The sequence below is a fragment of the Harpia harpyja genome, chromosome 17, assembly GCF_026419915.1.
Source record: "Harpia harpyja isolate bHarHar1 chromosome 17, bHarHar1 primary haplotype, whole genome shotgun sequence".
Classification (NCBI taxonomy): domain Eukaryota; kingdom Metazoa; phylum Chordata; class Aves; order Accipitriformes; family Accipitridae; genus Harpia; species Harpia harpyja.
The window spans coordinates 519,120-544,368 of NC_068956.1; the positions used below are offsets into that span (position 1 = coordinate 519,120).

Sequence of the window (25,249 nt, forward strand, 5' to 3'; positions counted from 1 at the left end):
GACCTCGGAAGGTCTCTAGTCCAACCTCCTGGTCAATGCAGGGTCATCTACGAGGTCAGATCAGGTTGCTGAGAACATCCCCTGCCTCTCGGAGAAGGTCTGTCAGCCCTGGGGAGCAGGTACCCACACACAGTCATCACCATTCTGAAGGCACAAACACAGCGCACACTTTATCTATCTCTCACCAAAGTTAATCACCTGAACACCTCTCTGATTCTCCCCTGTCTCTGTTCCCCACCCCTACAGGGGGGCTACACCAGAGTATCAGTTCAGTAGCATCCAGTTGCCATCTCCTTGATGACTTCTTCATGCTCTGACAGGTAAATTCACCCCAGTGGAAGTGGCAGTTGGTCCCTCTGCACAGGACAAGTGCCGTGGAGGCCAGCACAGACAGCCGAGGTACCCGCTGGTCTCTGGGTGTTGCTGCACTGCCCTGCGCAGGGGCAAGGAGCTCTGCATTGCTCTGCCAGCCCTCTCTGTGCACCATGGAACTGTTGTTACCTGGGATAGAGTTAATTTTCTTCATAGTAGCTTGTGTGGGGCTATGTTTTGGATTTGTAATGAAAGCAGCATTGTTGATAACACACCGATGTTTTAGTTATTGCTGAGCAGCGCTTGCACAGCATCAAGACCTTTTCTGCTCCTCCTCCTTTTGTATCACTTCTTTTACTGGGTTTTATTTTCCTTTGTTGTTTGTGTTTTGGGGTTTTTTTTTTCTTTTTTGATTATTAAACTGTCTTAATCACAACTCACAAGTTTTCAGATTTTTACTCTTCTGATTCTCTCCCCCATCCCACTGCAGGGGCGGGTGTGAGCGAGTGGCTGTGTGGGGCTTAGCTGCCTACCAGGGTTAAACCACAACAGCCATGGATGCCATCCTCCTGGGGGGATCTGCAGCGGGAACCTGTCTGCTGGGTGCCACAGCTGTTGGATTGTGTGATTAAAGGTTCACCTCCATAAACCTGAAGAAGCAGAGGAACATGGCAGGCGGGGGAACCCCAATATCCCCCTCAGAGCCAGCAGACCCCCCAGCCTGGCTGCTCCCCAGGCTGTCCCAGGAGGATGTTCAGCCCATGGCCCGGTGTGAGACCTCCAAGTTGGTCAAGGGCAGCAGGTCTCCCTCCTCGCAAACTGACACGGGGTACTGCCTGCAGGGTGGTGGGACAATCAATACGGAATGCCAGGAAGAGCACTTTGGGACTGTGCGGCACTCACTATGGGATGTTTAGGGGAGGAACAAAAGGCTGGGAATGGGAGGGATCAGGGTGTATTGGGGGGCAAAGAAGTGTGGGAAAACAGAAGAGAAAAGGGGATGAAAGGGTCCAGTCACATGTAAACAGGCTGTTGGTCAACGTGCTGTCTGTCCATGCCTGGTGCCTGATCAGCGCAGGCTGCCCCATTTTCTCATTAAACTCCATTTCTAACAACATCCCTGGGTAAGAGTCCCCTAATCTGTGTGCGCGTATGAACACCGAGGGCTGAGCACCAGCTGCTGGAGTGGGGAGCATGGACCATAGGGGCTCCCGAGCCCAAGGTGCCAGCACCCGGAGAGACCGGGGTGGGTACGTACATCAGTGTGCAACCACCAGCAAACATCAGGCAGGACCAGCCAGTGAGTAGGCTGAGATCTGGGAGCCGGGTGTCAGTGAGGCTCTAAGTCTGGGCTGGATGCTAGAGAGACCAGAGGGTTTGAGTTGCTACTGAAGGAACCAGGGGGATGCAAGCTAATGCTGCTGCAGAGACCATGGGGTCAGCCCCTGGTGATGCCACAGGACTCAGCCAGTTAATGCAGAGAGCTGTTCACACCTCTGTGTGTATGTGCATGAGGCAACTGGGGAGACCAAGGATGCAAGGCCAGCTGCTGGGTAGACTGAGTGCCTCAGCTCAGCTACTAGAGGGATCCATATTGTATATATGTATATACAATTTTCTCTAAAAGCATTCATCCTAATCAGCCAAAGAGGACAACAGGATCAGGCCACTGAAGCTGTTTGTGTTTGTGTCAGTGTTTTCAGTCTGCGTTGACCTGCGTGGCTGGTCTCCACTTTCAAACTCCTTGGGGCAGGGTCCATGTTTGCACCCTGTGGTCCAGAGCAGCAGCCAGGAATCTCCTGGGTGCAAGAGCAATAAATACAGTGACATGTATGATATGACAGGCCCCAAAGTGTGTGACAAGCATGCGGGGACCTCCCTTGGGAAGAGATTCTTGTTTTGGGTGTACTGAGACTTCTTGATCTGCCATTGAGACATATCAACCACTCCGAGAAGTGAACTCCAAGCAAAAGCATGCTCCCTACCATTTCCCTGCCCCAGCATATGACCTGACCCCTGAAGACATTCCCTCTGCTCAGCAGGACACGGTGCCAGTTTATGTGTCTGGAAAGGAGAAATTGCAAGGCATCGTTGCCACCCAACATGCAGAGATCCCTGCAGGATGGGGGGGCAGGTGCATTCCTGGCTGGCTGGGTTTGTTCAGGTGTGAAGAAGACATGGGTCCCTGGAGGGACGAGAGGCCAAGAAAAGAATGTGCATAAGACCATGGCAGTAGAGATAACATTGAGTCCACATGGACCTGACTGATGGATGGTAGAAACGCCCTGTCCTGAACAGGGTCTCAGCTGTAGCTCTTATGGGCTGCTTTGACGTAGAAGCCCTGACAGACTGAAGCATCCCAAATGTCGGAGCTGATCCACCCATCCTACATCAGGTCTGTGCCTCCCAGACCATGCATGGGGTCAAGCAGTCCCAGAGACACTCCCAGGCTCTCCAGGGCTGCCAGCCATTTGGAGTAGAGTTCATGGGACAAGACAGCTCACATGGGGATCACTGAAGGAAACAGAGGTGCATTGGAGGCTGCATCTCCATCTCACACCCTGAGCATACACACACATTCCTCTGGGAAAGTGCAGAGTTGGAGACAGGACACAGAAGAAAGTTCTCTTAGGGCAGGGAATGCATCTGCAGAACAAACCCCCCACTTTAGGAAAACCTCCCCTTTCTGACAAAATCTCTAGGAATTACATTCCCTGCACATCACAAACGACCGTGTCTTCATCTCCTCCCCATCTCACACGTCCCTCATTGCTGAGCCCCTCCCTGCGCTGAACAAATCCTGTGCCGTTCACCAAGATTTGGAGGGGGGCAGGAAGCATTGAGAGTGGAGACAGAAAAGACAGGACAGGACAGAAGAGGGTCTCAGTGGGACAGAGCAGGGATGGAAGCTCTCCAGGGCAGTTCCACCTCTCCCCTCAGTGCCATGCTTGGCCCTGACACAGCCCAGTCACCAGTATAAAATAAATATATCTGCTTGCCTTATACTAGGTAGAATAACTTTATATGGCTTGCAGGAAAATAAAGGACAAGCTCCACTTCAGAATGGTGTTTCTCTTGTACTGTGCTTCTGCTCACACATAGGTTCTTCTTTGTACTTCCCCCAGAATCTTTTTTTGGAAAATAAGCTGAAAAATTAGGGAAGATTAGGGATTTATTCCCTAATGAGCTGGCATCCTGCTAATGATCCTTAAAGGCAGGCCTTACACCTGCTGGAGGTTTGCCATGATGTGTGGTTTCCTTATGCATGATCAGTAGGCATCGTTCCTCACCTATGTACTGCGTGATGCAGCCAAGGCTCAGGACCTGCTCTGAGATCCTACCTCCCTGTGTCGATTCTTGGACAAACTCTTTTCAGGGATTCAACAAACATAAAAGTTTTTTGTAATGGTTCTGAGTGGAGAGAAGAGTGGAAAGCCAGAGTTTCCAAAACATCTTGCTCTCTCTGGCAAAACCAAAAGGATTTTTCTCCACTTCAGATGGACTTCTTAGTTTACATTTTGCACGTTGGTCTCATGGGCACCCAGCAGCCTCTGGAGACAGCCATAACCCTGAGACCCCAATGGTATGACACCACAAGGGAGAGCTAATGAAAGAAGCTGAAACAGTCTTGAAAATTTCCAATTTCTCACAGGACAGACAACCTAACCTCTGCATCCTACATCTGCTGTCCCTTAGGGCATTTCCAGAGCATGGATTAATACCCCAGCTTTGCTGCACTTAGAGATACACAGAGATGTACTGCTGCAACCCTCCAGGTGACAGTCCTACAGGTGAGACAGATACCTGGGCTTATCCTTCTTGGCAGACTGGGATGAGAAGCCTTTGCTTAGGCTGCAAAGCTCTTCTGTGCTATGTTTTTACATCTCCAAGGACAAGAAGTCACTGTGATCAGGGTTCTTCAGTACTGCTGCAATACTGATAATAATATTGTGTCAGACACTGGCTGTGGAAGAGAGCTCCTGTAAGCAAATATACTCTTGCCTTGGATCTAGGCACCTGGGGATGCAGCTCTGGATTCAGACACACGTAAGTGCCTGGACGTAGGTGTCCACACGTGCTTGTGTGCATGAGTGCTCGGTGTCTAGGCACTGACTACAGCCAGTGGCGATCCAACCCCTACGGTCAGTGGATCCTGGAGAGCAACTCATCTCACCCTAGGGCAGACCCCTACATTTAGGGAGTCAGTTAATCTGTAGGCTCCATGCTCGAGCTCTTCTCTGACTGCAGCAGGGTCTCAGAGCCTCAGGGTGTCATTCCACTGCTCCTTACTGGGATGTCTCCAGCCACTTGAGATGCTCCCAGCTACCCAAGGCATCTATGTGGGAGAGGCAGACCATCACCCAGGGTTTGCAGGGACCTGCACCCTGCTGGGTGTAAAGGAAGTAGAAGCCAAGTGGGACGCACCAGGGGGTCTCAGATGGCTCGAGGCACCTCCGTTTAGGCAGCTGAACCGTACCCTGAGTCTTTGTGGAGGGACCCTCATGAAGACATTTAGATCTGTTGTGTTAAACTGGGGCTTGTGCCATCTGAGGGTGCACAGCTCTGTTTTGCAGCAGGGGCTGGTCTGTGTCACTGGCAGTATGTGGGTCTGCTCGGGAGCATCAGGCGGTGAAAGCAGCCACAGATTAATCTCGCTGCTCAAATCTGGAGTCACACCTCACTCCTGCAGCTGCTGGTTATGGGGATGCAGAGGGTCAGTGCAGTGCAATCATGTGCAATAATTAAAAAGTAATTTTGGTCCTGTTTCAGCCTCTAAAATGTCCTAATTCACAGACATTTAGACCAGAAGATAAGCACTTCTGTCCTGACCAGCCTTTTCAGCCAGCAGCTCCTGCAGCAACCCCAAACCTGGGGCTAAGCTGTAGTTCAAATGGAGGGTTCAAAGCCTATGAAAGTCTGCTCTCTATTTTAAAACTTCAAGTGCTGTGTTTCCTTAGTGTCTCCCAATCTCTTCTTTATTTCTATTCTGAACTTGTCTAGCTTCTGCTTCTCACTACTGCCACACTGGCCATGTCTAACATTAAATTTTGGCCTAAATGATGCTGTAGCAGAGCTGTACACAGGTGAATTTTACTCCATGTTGTCACTAGCATGGGTATTATGAGTCACTCCACAGCTTGCTGCTTGCTAAAGAGCTATCAGTGGATGATCATCCAGGCAATTTGTTTTAACAGGCAGGGATCTGGTGTGGTCATCACCTGCCTGGTCTTTGCCAGTGTGTGGGGAGAAGCGGCAGAAGCAGTAGCAAAGTTTTGGCACAAATGAATGTGTAGATCCTGCCCACTGTACCCAGACCCTTCCTCTTGTCTCTGCAGGATTGTTCTCTGGAGGTTTTGTATCACATCCAAGCTTCTCCTGTCAGAATAAAACCTCAGAAATTAATCTTTTCCTCTGACTACCACCTAGTTTTGCAGGCTTCTCTCATGGGTGAATGACAGAATAAAGACAGAGCAGCAAAAGGCAATTTCATGACCTCACTTAATGTCCCAGAGCATTTTCTGAGGCCACTTTTTGCCCTACAAATTTGGAGGAACTTCCTATATTGGGCCATTGCAGGGAAGCCAGGGCTGCTCAGGCAAAAGCTCTGTCTGAAGGAAGCTGGATGCTAACCTTTTTCTCTCCTCTTGCAGCTTATTTCAAGATGTTAGCTGAGAAGTGGTGAGCAACCAACAAAGAAACAAGCCTTTCACAAGCAATGAACTGTAGAAGTCCCTTGGTTATCCCTGGTGGCACAACTTGAAACATGAACTTCTTCACCTTATAGGAACTTTCAAGCCATAACAGCCCCATTTATTCAGCATTTCTGATCCATTCCCCCTACCTGGTCATGTTATGCTGTAGCGCTCCCATCTCACACATCTTAATAACGATGTGGATCCCTGATTTGGCTCTTTCACTGATGCAGGGTCCCCACCTTATCCCCCGTAGTTCTGGACAGCTCAGGGCTCAAAACCAGGCTCCTTTTTTTAAGCACGAAAGCAAGATTCTCCTGCATGGCTTCTGATCTCTTCAACCACCCCAGCCGCAGCTCCTCCTCTTTCATCCTTGTGGGTGTCCCCAGCCTGGAAGCTTTCCCCACCTGTCTGGGCATCCTTTTCTGCTCAGGCTATATCATTGCCTTGGTAGGAAATGGTGTAGTTTTGCTTGTCATTGGGGTGGACAGGTCCCTGCGTGACCCCATCCACTGCTTCCTGGGCATGCTGGCGGTCATCGATGTGGTGATGGTGACAACCATCATCCCCAAGATGCTGAGCATATTCTGGCTGAACTCCACTGAGATTGGTTACATGGCCTGTTTCGTTCAGATGTTCATTGTTCACTCCACAACATCAGGGGAGTCAGGAGTGCTCCTGGCCATGGCTGTTGACCGCTACGTTGCAATTTGTCACCCCCTCAGGTACCAAGCCATCCTGAATCGTCGAAAAATTGCCCAAATAGGCCTGGCCATTGTGGTGAGAGCTCTGCTTTTCATGGTGCCCTTGACAGGGATGGTGACAAACCTCCCCTATTGCCTTTCCCGTGTGGTTCCCCATTCGTACTGCGAGCACATGGCCGTGGCGAAGCTGGCGTGCACAGACCCCAGACCCAGTGGGCTTTACAGTGTGGCTGGGTCCTCTCTTATAGTAGGGATGGACATGGCTTTCATTGCTGTGTCCTATGGGATGATCCTTAAAACTGTCCTGGGGAAGAAATCATGCTGGAAGGCCTTCAGCACCTGCGGGTGTCATATCTGCGTGATGCTGCTGTATTACATCCCTGGGATAGTCTCCATCTATGCACAGCAGTTTGGCAGTGGCATATCCATGCATGTACAGGTCCTGCTGGCTGATCTCTACCTGACCCTCCCCACCATGCTGAACCCCATCGTTTACAGCATGAGGACCAAGCAGATCCGTCAGGCAGTGCGCAAAATGCTATTTTCCAGGAAGGTTCATGTCTGACACAGTAGTCAGTGGTTTTCCAGGTGTATTCATCTATGCAAAGACAGCAGCAATTTCATTCCCACTGAATGCACATGGTAAACAGAAGCAATGAAAGGAGGGAGGACTTGTTGGCTTTAATGACCACATGAGACCCTGCTCTGTGATGAGAGTTATTTGGGACTGAGAGCATGAGCAAATATCAGGTACTATTTCCCTTCCTTCTTTCCAGGTGTTACAGAGAAGTAAGCAGCCACCTTTGAGTTTTGAGATGTTCCCAATGCCATGAACAACCCTGTGATAATTTAAAGCAAGATTTCAGGGCTCCAGGTATATTTGTGTCAATACACAGATTCTATTCCAAATGCGGAAATTTCTTCTATGGTGTCTTCTTTAGTCCCTGCTGGACTATCAGGGCTAGCAATAGGAGACTGCCACACACTGCAGGTGCTGCAGCCAGGGTCTCCTCTCTGGGCTTCTCTTGCACAAAAGGCTGTCCCTCAGTGAGCACAGACCAGCTTTTCTGCATTTCTGGGTGATGATGACAACTGAACATCTTCAAAACTGAGCTCTTCAAAGCATTCTGTCCATCTGACAGTTCATACCAGGTGGGTGAGGAAACCGAAGTGGGGAGATGCACAGTGGTGTTTATCACTGTATCTAGGTGTCCACACCTTGTAGTGGTGGAAATAAACACTGAATGTGCTTGGGGGTACTTATCAATCCTGTGTCTGCTTGTTGTAATGACCACAAGTCTGTGAATAACTAAATCGAGCATGTCTTGGAGGCCTGAAGGACAGCATGCTGTAGGTCCTGAGGCCCGACTAACTCTTGCTGCCAGTAGACCAGCTGCATCCCAGACTTTTCTGAGCCAGCCAGCTATGTCCTACCAGGATTCACAGGCTCTGTCTGGGGGCTGCAGCACCGAACCATGCTGAGACTTCCCCAGGTACAAGGGCCCTCCTGTTCTGGAAGCTGGGATCCAGCTGGGAATGACCCAGACAAGTCAGGTCCCTCCAAAATGGCAGGTTTTATCTGGAAACTGCAGGCACAAGGAGTCCTTCTGAGGCTCTACAGCTTAGCATCAGCAGAGGGAAAGTCCAGCTCTGACCTGGGATAAGGAGATACTCTGCAGTCATTATTTTGAACGGGTACTGGAGGCTCCCTGGGAGAGGTGCAGTTTCAGTGAACATGATGATACACATCAACAGCAACTATCCAAAGTACCAACAACTCATATTCCCATACCTTGCCTTTCTTCAGTACTAAGAGGTTCAGAGCAGGTTCAGAGATTCAGCCACCCACAAGGGTTCCTGCTCCTCAGAAATGGAGGATGCTCCAGTGACAGAGGGATGGATGCTCTGCACCCACTCTGCAGGGATGCTCCTCCTGGGGTCAGGCTGAAGTCTTCTGAGACTTGGTAACACCTAAAGTACAAAGAGTCAATGTTTTGGGACAAAAGCAGCAGGCTGGTGAGCATTTGCCCAGGGTGTGTTGCCAGGGTTATGTGACAGCTCCCATTAGGATGTTTAAGATATGCAAGTGATGAAATAGAGATAATTCAGCAAAGGTGAATGGCTGTGTCTCAGCAGTGCTCATGGTCCTCTGCTTCGGGGGGGGGGGAGAGTTTCATTCAGAGAGAGGAGCCATTATGCCACTTGGGTCTGAGGGTGGAGGAGGAGCAGAGGGATGAAGTTGGGGGACTGTCTCCATTAACACAAGGATTCAGAATGAAAGCATACAGAGGTGGCATGTCTCCTCCAACAGCAGAGTGGGACAACTCTCATCCTCCTCAGACACATTCAGGGCAGAGGTCCACATGGTCATCACCATCTCCCTTATAGTCATGGCAATGAAAAAAACAGGTGCAGCATAATTCCTCTGACCTATTTCAGATATCAGCTTCAGGTTGGGATGAATACTGCTGTAAAGTCACTGTTTGTCTCCATGGATATGAAGGCAATCTGGAGGACTAGCTCCAGTCATAGACTGATACCATGTCTACAACTGCCACCTGTGTTTGTTTAGATGAATCCCACCCAAAATGTCATGTTTAGTCCTCACTTCTACATTAATTTAAAAATTAAACTCACTGAAATGCATTCAGTTTCAAAACTGGTTTGAATGTGTCATTCCTCATGTCAAAAATATTTTTTCCTGTCTTTGTGGTGTTTACCTGACTTTCTGCTGCACTCTTCCCTGACATCTTGAAAAAACAGTTGACAGAATGTTTCTGCTATCCTGAATTTGCATTTTTTGCTATACTGAATTTGCACATTTCAGCCTTATGCTGCCTGGGGCTTGGGGAGGGGGTCTGTTGGGGGCGAGGACAGCTCATGCCGTGGCATGGCCCTTTGAACTGGGAGCCAGTGCTCTCCTTCCAGCTACTCCTTCAGGAGAGCCAGAAATGAAACTGCACTTGCATTGCTCCAGGCAGAAACACAAAGGTCTTTCATTCTGCTGGAGACTACTTGCACAGCCTATTCGCGTCTCCCTTGGTCATCTCCTAGCACCTGCCATTTGTAAAAGAAATTAGATGAGAGAGAATCGACTTGGGACTGAGGCTGTTACCGTCCAGCCCCCTCGCTGAGGTTATTACAGAAGATGCCTGGAGACGAGTCCTGCTCTTGGGAATCTCCATCCAGGAGGCTCCCAGCAGCATTGCCTGGGGTGATTTATGCACAGCCCTGCAGCTCTGCCCTCCCGCACACAGGAGATGTTTCTTTCTTGGCGTGAGTGTCCCCAAGGGTGGCAGCTGTCTGCAAGCAGAAGGCAAGGTGGGTGGCTGCACAGGAGGACTGGCATGAGTCAGGGCATGGCAGGCTGCTCCGGGTGCCTAAGGACAGGAGGCTGGTGGGACTTCAGCATCTGCCCTGTATGCATTCACAGTGTGAGTGCGTTCGTTAGGAAAAAAGGCAACTGCTGGAAAAATCTTTTTTCAAGTAGTTTTTCAAAATTTTAAAGTGTCTTATTAAATGAAACTGCAGACCCAAGGCTGCAGGATTCTGATTTTTTAAGTATTTTTTAGGTAAAAATAGGACTTCAGTTTAAAAAAGTAAACAAATAAATACCAAACCTTTTAACCAAAACCAGAAATTGTTTGCTGCAAAAGAGTTGGCTTGTTTCTGTTTGTATAAAGTAATCAATAATTAGCTAAATACACATTTTCTGTGAAACAAACTAGATTTTCAACCACGGATAATGTTCTTAATCCCTTGCATACAACAGCAGGCATCTGAATAGAAAGCTGTAGGCACACAGCCGGGGCTTCTCACCGACGGGCAGAATTTGGTGAAATAGGCTGGATTATGTCACATGTGCAGCTCGGTCGGGGTCGGGTGGAGAGGTGAAGGAGGCAGGCAGCCCACTGGCCCAGAATCCCGACCCAGCTGCGGAACAAAGCATTATTTTGGGGATGTATCCTGCATCCGTGGTGCAATTTGTGGAGGAGGAGCGAGTGCCCCAGAGGCACATGCCGGACCAGCTGCGTGCTCATCGGTCAGGGCACGGTCCGGAGCTGGAGCTTTGCCTTCGATGTGAACACGTGTCGCAAACACAGTACTAGCAGCCAGGCCAGGCAGCACTCACCTTTGTGCCCTGTCCTGAAATAACTTTGTTTTATCTCCATAGGAAAGTGTGTTTGAAGGATGCACTACGCTGCAGTGGGCAATCCCCGCTGCCGCTGAGGTGTCTGTGATGAGAAGGAAAGAGGTGCGAGGGTTGAGGTGGGGAGAGCTCAGTGTGGAAGGTGTGACAAAGCAGACAAAATGTCACAGCAGAGCGCAGGGACCATTCCTTCAATCAAAGGGTTCTGTGTCTGGCACTAATTAACTGTGAGGAGTAAAGAGGAATTAAACTACAGGAAAAAAAGTTGGTGGTGCCTAGGAACCAATGGCAGTGATCTCAATGCGTTTCAGCCTGCAGTACTGATTTTTCATTACAGTTCCTTTTTCCCAAAGCTGAGGGAACTCAAAGGCAGAGGGAATTTAGACAAGGAAACTGTAGAGTAAGTTAGGAGAGGTTTTGAACGAGTTCAGCTAATGGCCAAGCTTGCTACCCTGCATGCTTGCAGAAAAGGATGGCTGTGGTTAGGGAAGTGACTAGAGCACTGAAAGCTGCAGCTAAAGCATCGTGGACAAAGTGAAATTCGGGCGCTTGTCAGGACCTGATGGGAGTTAGAAGCTGTTAAGTAGAGAAATCAGACAAAAGCAGACGAAGGCATCTGCCCCTCCACATGGAGAAGAGAGGTCCATGCCTACCTGAGAGAAAGGCAATCAGAGAACTTTATTTTTTAATGTAATTTAATTGATTGGTAGCTGAGAAGGATGTTAAACAGCTTCTGCTAAGAACAGAAAACAAATACAGCAGAAGGTCTGGGTAATTTGCACAAGGGAAAAAGCATCTCTGAGTTGACCAAGGAGGTCTTTGGTCTGTTCTGCCAAACTTTTATGAGTCCTGGCATGCTGCAGTGATTGCAGATGCTTCCTCAGGCCATTACTTTAGCAAGAAAGTACGATGATGTGATTAGCTGCAGATTGCTTAGCCTGACGTCAATGCCCAGCAGAAAGCTCAAGAAGTTAACAGGAGATTTGGTCAATAAAGAATTAAAGGATTGGAATCAAATTAAATTATGGCAATCAACGTGGCTTTGCAGGAAACAGCTCTTGTCAAACAAACCTGATTTCATTTTCTGATGAGATAGCAGGTTTAGTTAATCAACGTGTGTTTGAGTACACAGAGTTATCTAAAAGAAATGTGCCTCCACCACGCTGCTTTCAGGTGAGGAGCTGACACAATGCAACATCTGTTAAGCATCAGCAAAGTGGATGAAGAACTGGATGATTAAGAGACATCAAAATGAAGCTGTCAGAACCATCATCACAAAAAGTTTGTGTTTTTGCAGAGGTGCCACAGTGGCTGGCTCTAGACTAGAAGTTATTCTGTACGACTTTCATCAGTTGTCCCAAAATCAGCACAAATTGTGTCTCAAATAATGCCAGGGCAAGGCAAGTCCCGCAGAGCAGTCTAGAGAGCTTGGCAGACTTGGTCATTCAAAGGAACCGCCTGCAATAAGCTAAGGAGAGTCAGGCAGGTTTTCAGAGTGGAGCACTGTATCCTGGAGAACAGAGGCTCTGGAAAGTAGCTGACAGCACAGTGAGAGGGTAACACTGGGACCCAGAGGGCTAGTGCAATTTTGGATGCATAAATAACAGGGAAATGGAAAAGGCTATATTTTTTTCAAAAAAAGTGTTGAAATCTTGGAGATGTGCAAAAAAACCCTCTCAATAAGACAGCTAGTGGAACAGGTGAGTGGAGAGGAGAAACTTGCAGTGCTCCAGGTCTTTAATTTATTAAGAATAACTCCCTGGTCATGGGAAGTACATACCGTCATGCAGTGAAGGTGCTCTGCCATAAAGGGCTCTCTGGCCAAGCATAGGAAGGTAGAGGAGGATGCTGTGGCTGGGAGGATTAGACAGGCAATGTCAAATGGGAAGAAAAGCACGTGGTTATAACTGTGAGGGTGATTAGCACTTGAGGCAAAAATCAAGGGATGGAGGTTCTCCATCTCTGGATGCCCACGAGCCTGCAATAGTGCAATTTCTTCCAGGAAAGCATACTTCAACAAATCCCATGTTATTGGGCTCCAGAGAGGAAAAAAACGTGTGTACCTCCACTGTTTTTGACAGGACAGCATTCTGCATCAGTTTGGCCTTCAGTCTCATGAATGGATGAGTGTGGAGGAGGGGTAGTACCAATTTAATTCTACCCTCCTTGACTGTGGCTAGCAGCTAGAGGCTGTCAATGATGCTTGTGTCCCCTTAGTGTTGGGTGACAGCTTGGAGCATTATTTTTCTGGCTGCAGTTTCTCTCAGCCCAGTTTCACCATGGACACATTGTCTAGGTGCAGCTTCTGCATGACCCAAAGTAGCAACAGGATGGAACTTGTGTGATCTGGACCCATATGCCCAGTCCTCTCTCTGAGCAGGGCATAGGGAGGGAGGACTTGCTTCCAAGTCCTTGCAGCAAGTCCTTAAGTCCTGCCATTGCACTGCTCATGAAGGCTGGGCAAGGGCCAAAGAGCCTGGGGTCATTTTGCCTCACTTCTGTTCACTGATAGTGGCGATAGTGGCTGGAAGCCATGACAGGGCAGGACACCGTGGTGCCAGCCTTTAGACAGATGCATGTAAGGCAAAAGCTAGAGGTAAATCAGAGGGGCTGGAAGGAGAAGCAGAAGGATAGGTGGCCCCATGCAAGCAATAGGACAGCCAGGACTCTCCAGTGATGTGTCCTTTGGAAAGCACTGACCACAACATCCATTTAAAAGTCTCACTGTAGATAACGGGTTCTGAAGGTTTCTCCCCAAATAAATACAACAAAATTGTGTGATGCTTGAGAACTGCAGTGTGCATAGTTTTATGACCAAACTGATGGCAGCAAAATCCCAACCTTTCTATCACTGTTACAGGGAACTAAAGATGAGAACAAGTATGTGGCTTGGCCCGCCTGCACCATGTCAACCAACAATCGATCCAACACCAACTCTTTGCCTTTTCTCCTGACGGGCATCCCTGGCCTGGAAGCTCTCCACATGTGGATTTCCATCCCATTCTGCTTTATGTACATCATGACCTTGCTGGGAAATAGCGTGGTCCTTCTTGCTGTGAGGCTGGACAAAAGCCTCCATGAGCCTATGTACTATTTCATTTCCATGTTGGCTGTCATTGACCTCGTCTTCTCAACTGCTGTAGTTCCCAAAATGCTGGGTGTATTCTGGATGGATTCAAGAAAGATTGGTTTTGAGGCCTGCTTCATCCAGATGTTCTTCATCCACACTTTCACTGCAGTGGAGTCAGGGGTGCTCCTGGCAATGTCCTTTGACCGGTATATAGCCATCTGCAACCCTCTGAGATACACCACCACCCTAACGAGCTCAAGGACCATCCAGATAGGACTGCTGTCTCTGGCCAGGGGAGCCGGTGTCATGACACCTTTGATGTGCCTCCTCACCAGCTTACCCTACTGCAAAACCAGAGTCATCCCTCATTCCTACTGTGAGCACATGGCCGTGGTGGAGCTGGCCTGCACCGACCCATCTGTCAGCGATCTCTACAGCCTCATCGTGGCAACACTATTGGTGGGGACAGACTCTGTCTTCATCACCTTCTCCTATGGTATGATCCTCAGGTCTGTGATGAGGCTGCCATCCCAAGAGGCTCGTCTCAAGGCCCTCAGGACGTGCGGGTGCCATGTTTCCATCATCCTGCTGTTTTACGTAGGTGGCCTTCTCTCCATGTACCTGCAGATGTTCTCTTTCGGCTTGGCACCTCATGTCCAAGTCCTGGTGGCTGATTTCTATTTGACGGTCCCTCCTATGCTCAACCCCCTCATTTACGGCATAAAGATGAAGCAGATCCAGGAAGGGATCTTCAAACTGCTGGGGAAGTTGGCAGGACTCAGTATCTCACAAGCTGATAAAGACCGGTCAGATGTTGAGAGAGGTAGGCACCGCCAGAAAATAATTTATCCCATCCTAGAATAGGTGTGAAGTTAAGTGCAATGAATTATCCCCCAGAAATGTCCGTCTCTCTCCAGTGACTAGAAAGGGAACCTAGACCAGATGCCTAATGCTGACAAGGCAATAGGTTATTCACATGAAACCAATGGGCCAGTCCTGATGAGTGCTGGGCAACTGTCCCTTTGGTCAAGGCACTCCTGTTTTCCAAGATATCACTGGGAAATGTTACATCGTGGTAGCTCTCTGATATCACTAGCAGCATTTTAGCCCCTGTGGCACATGGCTGAGGTGCCCCACAGACCAAAGCGCATCAGCCAGAGAGGACAGTTCACCCCACCAAGTACCAGCGAGGTGATACCATGGTGCTCAGTGCCTTAGGTCCCATGTGGAGGGGAGGAGAGGATGCCCTGACCCCTTCCTTGCTCACAAGGGATGGGAATGACTCCCCCTGCATCTCCTGCACCCATCCATGCAAGAGGCATCTACTCTCCACTTCTAATCGGTAGTCAGACCAGTGTATCTGAGAAATGTCGTGGCTACCAGGATCTCTAGGGACAGGAGTCTGCTTTAATCAAAGGCTACAGTTAGACATTCACTGTGGCAGTCTCAGCCATCACCTCCCACACCTCTTTGTGCATCTCCACCGTAAACCCTGACCAGGACCACATGCACGTTGATGCAAAGGCAACATCGTAAGGTGAAGTGTCACAAGTCCTCCAACAGGTGTTTGCAAATCCAGCAAAGCAAATGCAAGGAACCACAAGCCAACCCAAGTGCCAGCGCTGCAGGAATCAGCTGGAGAGGAGGAACCCAGGATGGTGATGGTGCTCTGCATAGAAGCAATTGCTGCTGCATACACTGAGCTCAGAAAAACACTCAGACATCTAAAGCGAAAGCTGTTTCCTATTCCCGACATAACCTATGGTTACAGGTGCCAGGAATGATCACAGATCACTCTAGGAAAAAGTTACTTCATAATTCCGCAAAGAGTGAATGCAGATTTATCACCCGCTTCGGAAAGAGGATGGTCTACTCAAGAAGTAAGGAAAAGAAAATGTTTCCCGTAAAATGTGATGCATCCACCCATCTTTGCTTCCTTCCTTCCTCCCTTTATAGATCATCCAAATCTCTCTCAAAACTGACATAAATCATGAAAGTCCCACTGATATGCATCAGCTGGAAAACTTCAAAGAATCATAGAATCATATAATATCTCAAGTCGGAAGGGACCCATAAAGATCATCGAGTCCAACTCCCTGCTCCTCACAAGACTACCTAAAACTAAACCGTATGACTAAGAGCATCATCCAGGTGCTCCTTGAATTCTGACAGGCTATTGTGTATTGTATATTAATCTTGGCTATCAATGTTTAGGTTAGACATGTTTAAAAAAGTCTGCCAGAAAGGTGTTCAGCACTTGAACAGGTTGCTTGGAAAGGAGGCAATCCACCACTGGAGAACCTTAGACAAGCATCTTGCTGATCCTGCTGCAGGGCAGGAGAAAGGGCCAGGCAACCCGGCATTGGACCCAGGCCCTCTGACACTGGGCATCGATGGGGAATAGATAAGTCCGTAGGGAGTTAACGTTTAGTGTGAGACTGAAACTGGGAGCATTTTGCTGCGCAGAAAAGGACAGAGCGCAGGGTGCTCCCAGCTTGTATGGAAGAGCTTCCATATATGTTCTTACAAACTCTGGTTATGTTTCTAATTGCTTCCTCAGTCAGCAAGGCAAACGGGGGGTTATCACCACTCAGGACCAGCACCACTGCCACCGATGGTGTTGTACAATGTGCTCCCTGCCATCAATGCCTTAAGAGATGCTTCTGCCTTCATTGAACGCTGCCAGAGATCAATGCGTGACTCTGGACACTGGGACCCTGAGAGAGCAAAGGACTAAAAATTAAATGTGATCTTTTCTGTCTCTGCTTCCTGCTCTCTGCACCAAGACCATCTACAGGATGGTTTTTCCACAAATAAAAAAAAAGTTTAAATCTCAAAACTTCAGTTCCAACAGAAACCACAGGTGAGCTCTCAGCTTGCCACCTCCAACCTTGCACAGGCAGAAAGGCTCAAGCAATGTGAGTGATGGCAAACTTCACCCTTGTGCCCAGCCATGCACCATTGCCAGTGCTTATCTGAGCCACTAAAATGTCTAAAAGGAAAAAAACCTCAAGATACTATGAACATGGTCCAGAGCCACTGGCCCAGGTCACCACTGGAAAGAGCCTGTCTCCAGCCTCTTTGCACCCTCTCTTTGGTTATTTATATACATTAATAAGATCCCCCTGCACCATTTCTTCTTCAGGCTGAGCAGTCCCAGCTCTCTCAGGCTTTCCTCATAGCAGAGATGCTCCAGCCCCTGCAGCATCTTCGTGGCCCTTGGCTGGACTTTCTCCAGTATGTCCATGTCTCTCTCATACTGGAGAGCCCAGCACTGGACCCAGCACTCCAGGTGTGGCCTCCCCAGTGCTGAGCAGAGGGGAAGCACCATCTCCCTCGACCCGCTGGCCATGCTCCTCCTGATGCAGCCCAGGACACCCTTGGCCACCTTTGCTCGTGGTCAACTTGGTGCCCACCAGGACCCTCCAGGTCCTTCTCTGCAAAGCTATGTTCCAGCTGGGTGGTCCCAGCCTGTGCTGGTGCCTGAGCTTGTTCCCCAGTCCTGGCAGGACTTTGCACTTCCAGTTGAACTTCACAAGGTTCCCGTTGGCCCATTTCTCCATCCCACCGAGGTCCCTCTGGTCACCAGCACACCCATCGGGTGAAGCAGCCACTCCTCCATGTACTTTATAGGTACAAGCAAGGAAAGGTTGGTCCTAGCTGAGCAGGCGTCCTACCCGCAGTGGTCAGGACGTGCCCCCCAGTACTCATGATTTCACAGAGAAAACTGCCACCGACTTGGTTGTGAGCAGGATTGGGCTTTGTGAAGCGAGGGATCTACTCTCTGCCCACTGCAGATGTCAAATCAATGATGAAACAGTGCTGGTGGTGCAAGTCCCGACTAGTTAGGGAGTCCTGGCTGCTGGCAAGTTTGGGGGACAGCATTTGCCCCGGCACCATGCGAAGGTGGAGAAGAGCCCTGATTGCTAACGAAGCAGATGCTTTGGTCTGCCCTCACGCAGGTGACACGGGGCGGCTCAGTGCAAGGGGCACCAGCGGCAAAGACCACCCTGCTGCAGCCCAGCCCAGCCAAGCCCCGCAGGGTCCCCTCTGCAAACAGCCCCCAGAGAAGCCCGTGCACGGGGCTGCGATAGTGGGGGGGGCTGGGGGTGTCCCTGTCACTGGAGCTCTGCCTGTGACACCGAGCTGCTCCTAGCTTGTGATTTCGCACTTGCTCCTGGCTGGGGCAGCTCCAGTTTGTCCACCGAGGAGCCCCAAGGAAAGAGGCACTTTCCCTTGTTTACCTACAAAGTAGCCGTGACAGCAACAGATAGATGCATCACGGCTGAGTAATTAGCCTCGGGACACTTCCAGCTATTAGCAATAGCTCACTTGCTAATTTTTAATCTCTCCTTCGGGTGAAGTGTCCAAAGCAAACAACAGTTTAACCCTGTGAGTGCTGGCGGGAGTAGGAGCCTGCCAGCAGAGCTGTTTGGAGATGGGGCACGGAGACCTGCGCTGCCCACCAGCCTCCGCAAAGGTACCCAGCCCCGGCCATGCGTGGAGGTCTCCACTCCCTCCGGAGCTGGTTGCAGAGTTGCAAAGCCTTTAGTGTGAGGCCAGCACCCCTGAACCACCACGCACCTCGAGATGGGGACGCTGGTTTGGCTGCAGCTCCCTGAGCAGTGCTGGTGCAAATTCCTCGAGTGTGGCAGCAATACACAGACCTGTCTGTGGGATGGCATGAAAGAGCTGGATGAGCATGCACAAATTAAAAGGTTTCAGCCCATACTGCCCCTGGCAAGTCCAGCACTGGCTGCTCAGGGCCCCGGGTTGGGCACAGACCCCAGCTCCCACCCATCCTCCTGCCTGTTCACCCCCTGCCTGCACCAGCCCAGAACCTGCACCATTCCTTCCCACCATTGTCCATGCCCCAGCCTCAGGCTACTCAAAATTAATGTATATTTTAATCCCAGCTAAATTAACACTATTCAGTGGCATGTCCTTACATGGCTGTAGTATACAACCCTTCTTGGGATCTGCAGCACAAAAGGTCCCTTTTGGAAACACCACCCAAGCCCAGACTCCCAGCAGTGGGTGCTTGAGGTGCCGCTGGAACAGGTTGTCTCATTTCACCATGGCATTTTCAGCCCCTAAAAATGTCCCAGCCCTGGGGCTGGTTTTGGGTGAGGGTAGCTCTGATTTTTACAGACCTCTGAAAAGTCTGGACTTCACTCCTGTTCTTCGTACCAGGCAGCTGCCCCACGGACCCAGGGGAGCTGCACAAAGTCTGCAGCTGCCCTGAGCATGGGGAGCTGGAGCAAACCCCCCCCAGCACCAGGGTAGGGCTTGGGGGTCCCCAGAGGACACCCCAGGAGAGTCTCTGCCTGGCCATAGCTGGCACCGGGGGACAGGGAGGCACAGCTGCCCAAACACACTTCCCTCTGCAAAGAGGACAGAGGGTCCCAGAGCCACCAGTGCCCCCATGCAGGGCTGGGGGGTGTTGGAAAGGAGTTAATTATTTGGGGGTGGGGGTGTGTCTGGAAAGAGAGACTGGGGTCCTGCATGCAGGTCTCCCCCCACAGTGCGATGGCCAAGGGGATGCAGGGACAGTCACCCCCCGCCCCCCCCCCCAGTGCCACTAGCCCTGGCTCCAGCCAAGAAACTGATGCAAAATCCCCAGCGAAGCATCATCGGTTGCAAACCCACTAATTGGCCCCTCGGCAGCCAGCCGGGGGGGGGCCATGGGCCGCAACAGCCTGGTCACCAGCAATCAATCCTCCTGTGGCCCTGTGCTGTAATTACCATCCAGCTCGTTATCACTAATTGGACTACTCCCAGGAAGGGAGCCTGATGGAAAAAAAAAGTAAACAAAATTCAATTGCTCTTAACTTTGGCTTCTTTGAAAGCCCAGGGAGGAAAATAAGTCAGAGGGCATAAGACATCTTGGAGGGATGCTCCTGCCTCATGTCACCGGCCCCACAGCTCAAAATCTCTGCCCAGGGCAAGGGGACAGTGCACGAGTCTCCTGCCGAGGCTAACGGCATGTGCCCTTCTGCAGGCAGGATCAGGCCCAGTCCCTGAGCGAGGTGCGCTGGGCTCACTGCCAGCGCAGCGATGCTCCATCACAAAATACCGTGCCCAGCTCCACTGTGGGGGATGCTGGAGGGTCCCGAGCCTGGGAATGGCTCTTCCCCAAGCCAGGAGCCTGTTCCGCCCCCGGGGGGTCATGCTGAGTGCCTTGGGTGTGAGGGACCAAGCCATGTTCCAGCCTCCGCTTCCCAAGGCCACCTCTTGCCCAGCATGAAATGCTGGGGGTGCCCTGACATTTGTCCCCACTGCCCCCATTTCAGGGGGGCTTGTGACCTACAGCCATGCCGGCGATGCGCAGCTCGGGCTACCAGCATCTCCAAGGACCGTGCAACACGGCCAGGTGTGTGCTGGGTCTGTGGGGGAGCAGCCTTGATGGCTCTCCTGGCTTCACGGGACGTATTGGGCAGCTCTTGGGGCTGCTCTGAAAGCAGCTTCCCAACAAACCCTTCAGCTTGTGACTCCCAAAACCCGAGTCCCCTCCCCACCAGGACAGCACTGCCCTGGGTATGGACCCTGCTCAGCATCCCCACGGTGCATAAACCACTCTGCACCGGGGACCCTGCACTGCGCACCCTGCTGCCCCAGGGGTCTGCTGCCCTGGAGCTGCTTCAGGAGCACAGTCAGGAGATGACAACCTGCCAAATTGGTCTGGACTAGGATGAGGAGTTCTCGCAGCCCCATCCCAGCCACCCCCGCGCCCTGTCCCCAGCAGTGCAGCCAGCTGTCCTTGCATCAGCTCCAGTGTCACCAGGCCTTTGCTGAGCGGGGTCAAGGCCAGGTCCCAGCAGAAAGCAAGCTGCAGAGCACTGCAGGGTGGTTTTTTTCAGGGCCATGGAGGCAGCAGCAGGAGCTGACTGTGTCGGTGACAGGCCCCTTGGCCACCTCTTCCTCCTGCTCCCATCCCAGCTGGTGGGCTGGAACAAGCCCCAGCATGTCCAGGCAGGTAAGGAGTGGCCAAGGGGACAGGACTGGTGTGGCAGTGGTCAGGGAGAGAGTCCGGATTGCAAAATACCCCCCTTCTCCTACATCCCCCTGTGCGGGCACAACCCCAGAGCAAAATACCCTGGCAATGGGGTGTCCTGGGTACCCCTAGAGCATTTTATCCTGGGGGGGACAGAGAGGCGAGACTGGAGAATGGTCTGAGCCTGCGAACGGCTGCGGCGGGGCTGCTGGGCTGAGCCCCCGGCAAAGCACACTCGGGGCAGTTTGCTGGTCACCTTCCCCATCGTGCTGCACCCGGCTGAGCCCACCACAGTCACGCAAGCCCAGAAGCTGATGCCTGGCCAGGTGTGGGGGATTTGCTGGTGAACCCATTTGGCTATGGGCAGTATGAGAGACAGTGGGCATCCTGCAGGTCAGGGGCAGCCCCCGCAGAGTCCTACACATCCAACCCATAGCTGCTGGAGTGACACGGACCCTGGGGTGTGTCAGAGCCACCTGCGCTGCTGGGATGATGCCCTGAAGCCCCTTCCATGCTCGGACAGTGGGCTACATGGAGAGGCAATGTCACACATCACACACACACACTGTCAGCCCCTCTTGCAGAGGGGCAGGGGTCCCCACGGTGGGGCCGTGCAAAGCCCAGCTCCTGGAGCAGATTTCCTCCCTGCCCCGAAATTTGCACAACTGGCAGATGAGCCAGGAGGACGGCGGCAGCAGGAGCATGTGCCCTGTCCCGGGGCTGCAGAGGTAGCGAGAGGAGAAATGCCCAAACCTGCCAGCTCTGGGCTGGTGGGTCAGCAAGGGCCGTGGGGGCAGTTTCAGGTGCAGAGGGGTGCGTGTGTCCGGGTGATGCCCCGCACGTCTCCAGCACCTCTCTGGTAAGTCGTGGACCTTCCAAGGTGCCGGCACCTCTGCAAGGCTGGCAAACGCTCTGCTAACTCCCGACCAGCGAGCCCAGGGAGGGCAGCCCTTCCCCGCTGCTCCCGCTGCTGCTGCTCGCCCTGCCAGCCAAGCTGGGAGGTGAACAAAATAAATGAATGCGCCTGCAAATCTCTTCCCTCTGCTCTGAGCAAGCGGGCGGCCAGGCTGTCCTGGGGACACCGCGGTGGCACCGGGCACGGCACCAAGCGTGGAGCGCGGGAGGCACCTCCTGGCCAAAAGGCAGCACTGCCATCCCCTGCCATCTCCTGCACTGCCACCACCTCCCTGCCACCCCTCTGCCATCCCCTGCACTGCCACCACCTCCCTGCCATCCCCTGCCATCCCCTGCCCTGCCACCACCTCCCTGCCACCCCTCTGCCATCCCCTGCACTGCCACCACCTCCCTGCCACCCCTTGCCACCTCCCTGCCATCCCCCTGCACTGCTACCACCTCCCTGCCACGCCTGGCCCTGCCACCTTCCCAGTGCCAGAGTTACCAATGCTGTGCCTGTTCAGTGCCAAAACCACCAGCCCTGGCTGCCCGGGCAGGCAGGAGGGCTGCGCCACTTTCCCCGGGCACGTGCAGCCCCTGCTCTGGTTTGGGACAGCATGTGAAAACCGGGGTCCTGTTTGCCCAGGAGCTTTTAAAGACTTTAATGGTAATTTTGGTTTGGTCCCCTCCCCAGCCCTGATCCCTGTGTGGGTGCAGGGGCTGCAGTGGGGAGTGAAGGCTGGGTGACATGGCCAGGGAGAGACAGGCAGGCAGTGGCAGAGGACAGCACCAACCTGCTGCCATTCCTGCCAGTGCGCTGTGCTACGCTGCAAGGACAGGGTGACCCTGCAGCACCCGACGGGGCAGCCTGGGAGAGGCCCAGCAAGGCACTGTGCCCTCTGGGATAAAGGGGAACTGCAGAGAGCAGAGCCCCGACAGCCCCACAGCCATCCCCGTCCCGTGCTGCCGCGGTCCCCAGCACCCTCTGCCCCTCTTCCCCGGGAGAAGGGACTGCAGCCCCATCGCAGCCTCCTCTCCTCCACTCCCACCCGTGTCCAAGTCTCTCCCCCACCCCATTTCTTATCAGTGCTTCCTCTCCCTCCACCTGCAAAGCACTGCGGGCTGAGACCACCACAGGGACAGTGCTCCTCTTCCCGGACCGCAGCCCAGCAAGGCAGGGGGACACAGTCCACCCAGCCCCCGCCCATAGGGACATCCCCCAGTGCAAACCAGCACCAGCCTCAGCTGAAAGCATAAAGCACCAGCACATCCACCTGATCCTCCCCGAGCCCATTGCAATGTGAGCAGAGGCGAGGATCCCCTACTCCCAGGAGCTGCCACATCACTGATGCATTGGCAGCACTGTAAGCATCCCTCAGCCACCAGCATGGGGGGCTTCCAACTGAACTTTACAACTAGGAATTGCCTATGGACAGCTTTGATGCTGCTCTAACAGCTGTGAACATTTAACTGGTTTTCCTGAGCTGTCCTCCAACCCAAGTCCATGCATTTAAACTTTCCTGGCCTTCAAAACAGCCTGTGCCAACAGTCCCTGGACTGTAGTACCGTGGCTGGGACCTGCTTAGGGGATGCTCATTGCATGCAAATAGCCAAGCCTGTAGGGCAGGACTACATGTCCAGGAGCCTTTCCTGGTGCTGTTTGACAGAATTTGCTCCCAGGTCTTTATAGGTCTGGCCAGGATCAGCCCAAAGAGGCCCTGCCTGTGACTGGGGCTTTAGATGCTCCCACCATCCAGTGACAACCGCATTGTAATGGACTCCATCACCAGAGGCAAACCTGAATAAGATGCTTCATGTTGTGCTTTTCCTACCTGCCCTATTGCCAAGTCTCTTACCAATCCTGTGTGCTACAGCATGCACGGTTAAATGCAAACAGTGCAAGAAGCGATGTAAAGAAAGAGGCTGCAGGAACAGCCTCAGCTTCCATGGAAACCCAGAGCGAGCTCACAGGATTCATATTTCAAGTGCCAATCAAGAGCCATTCCCTAAAGGTGACAGAGTGGTCCAAATCAGATGGTGGGAGCAAGGAAATCTGCACAGCATCACCTGGTCCCACTCAGAGGTGCTGATGGGAGCGGGGTGTCTGCCCCAAGCAAAGGGACAAGGACAAAGACAAAGATTGTGGTGGAAAGCCACGAGGATTGTGGAGGTAACAGGGTGTAGAAAAGTCAGGGACCCAAACCAGGAGATGCTGTCAAAGTCCAAGATGAAGCTGAACAGCAATTTTGGAGGGTGGTGACAAGGCACAGAGGATGAAGAGCAGAGGACAACAGATCTGTGGGCCAAGGAGTCCCTCTTCCACCTGAACATCCCCAGGTGGTGATGGACCTCTCCAGGAGGATCCAGTGAGAGGGAACAACCTCTGTGGGCTCTTTCATTTTGATGTCTTCTCTCAGGGGGCTATGAGACTGCAGCACTCAGACCTGGAAAACAAAGCAAATGGACAAACTCACAAAACTGGGATTTGTGTAAGTGTATGGATTTGATGTATACACGCTAGTCCTGCAGCCTTTCTGTGTGCACCCTCCTGTCCTCGCTCCTGCCAGCCTGTTCTCATGAACCCTGCCAGGACTTCACTCATTTGAGGTTGCTCCTCTCCACCGTGTTGGCAGGAGCGGGAGGCGGCAGCAGCACGGTCACAAAGGCATTGCTTTCTTCGGGGCAGAGACAGAGCAACAACCACAGGGTTGATCCCACCCGGCATGCTGGAGGAGCATCGCATCTGCCGCCCACTGCCCCGCCAGCCAGGACGCTCGCAGAGCTCTGCAGAGCTGGTCCACAGCCAGGACCTCTTCACCCCAGCGATCACATAGAGCAAGGGAGCGGTATTTATCAGTCTCTCAAAATCCTCAGGAGAGAGCTAACGAGTTTGCCTGTCTCAGAGACAGCAGCAACAGTAGGAACAGAAATTGCTGATGTCTTGTTCTTTACAATATCACAGCCCCAGGGCCCTGCAGCCCGGGCAAGTGGCTGCCTCGGGGGGAGCAGGGGCTCAGGGCAGGCAGGGTGCCTGTGTGGGAAGGGATCCTCTGCTCAGGGGGCCGAGATGCCCCTTCCCTTTGGTTTGTGCTTAGGGTGAGGCTGGTGGAGAGACCCCATTCATCGGGCTCGGGAACGCCAGTGCCCGCTCCTGGGACAGGAGGAGTCCTGAGCCCCAAGCCTTGCTTGCACGACTGCCTGCACACATCCCAAAAAATGGGCTGGAACAGACCTTGGAAGCCTACTGGGTCAGTCCCTCTGTATCTGACCTCAGTGTTCTCCGTGCTAAATTTCACCAGACCCTTCAGCCTTTCCCTCTGGCCACCTTTTCTAGACCCCTGATGATTTTTGTCCCTTTCCTGGCTCACATCATGCACTGCTGGTCTTCTCTTGAGATCCCAACTGGATGCTCCTTGTGCTGCCAGCCGCAGA

At 52.1% G+C, this 25,249-nt stretch overlaps 3 protein-coding genes across 3 annotated transcripts in view; 2 read left to right on the forward strand and 1 right to left on the reverse strand.

The window, feature by feature from the left end:
- Positions 1 to 6,325: 6,325 nt before the first annotated feature.
- LOC128153360 (olfactory receptor 52I2-like) lies at positions 6,326 to 8,420 on the forward strand. The gene has a single exon (XM_052812668.1). The coding sequence runs from the start codon at positions 6,327 to 6,329 to the stop codon at positions 7,272 to 7,274; it is 948 nt and encodes a 315-aa protein (XP_052668628.1). The 5' UTR covers position 6,326; the 3' UTR covers positions 7,275 to 8,420.
- A 3,569-nt stretch (positions 8,421 to 11,989) lies between these two features.
- Positions 11,990 to 19,391, forward strand: LOC128153511 (olfactory receptor 52K2-like). The gene has a single exon (XM_052812932.1). The coding sequence runs from the start codon at positions 13,765 to 13,767 to the stop codon at positions 14,791 to 14,793; it is 1,029 nt and encodes a 342-aa protein (XP_052668892.1). The 5' UTR covers positions 11,990 to 13,764; the 3' UTR covers positions 14,794 to 19,391.
- Positions 19,392 to 23,829: 4,438 nt separating this feature from the next.
- RRM1 (ribonucleotide reductase catalytic subunit M1) overlaps positions 23,830 to 25,249 on the reverse strand; it is a 34,140-nt gene continuing 32,720 nt past the window's right edge. The window contains exon 20 of the transcript XR_008238923.1: positions 23,830 to 24,261. The gene's annotated coding sequence lies outside the window, so the exon portion shown is untranslated. The remainder of the gene's footprint in view (positions 24,262 to 25,249) is intronic.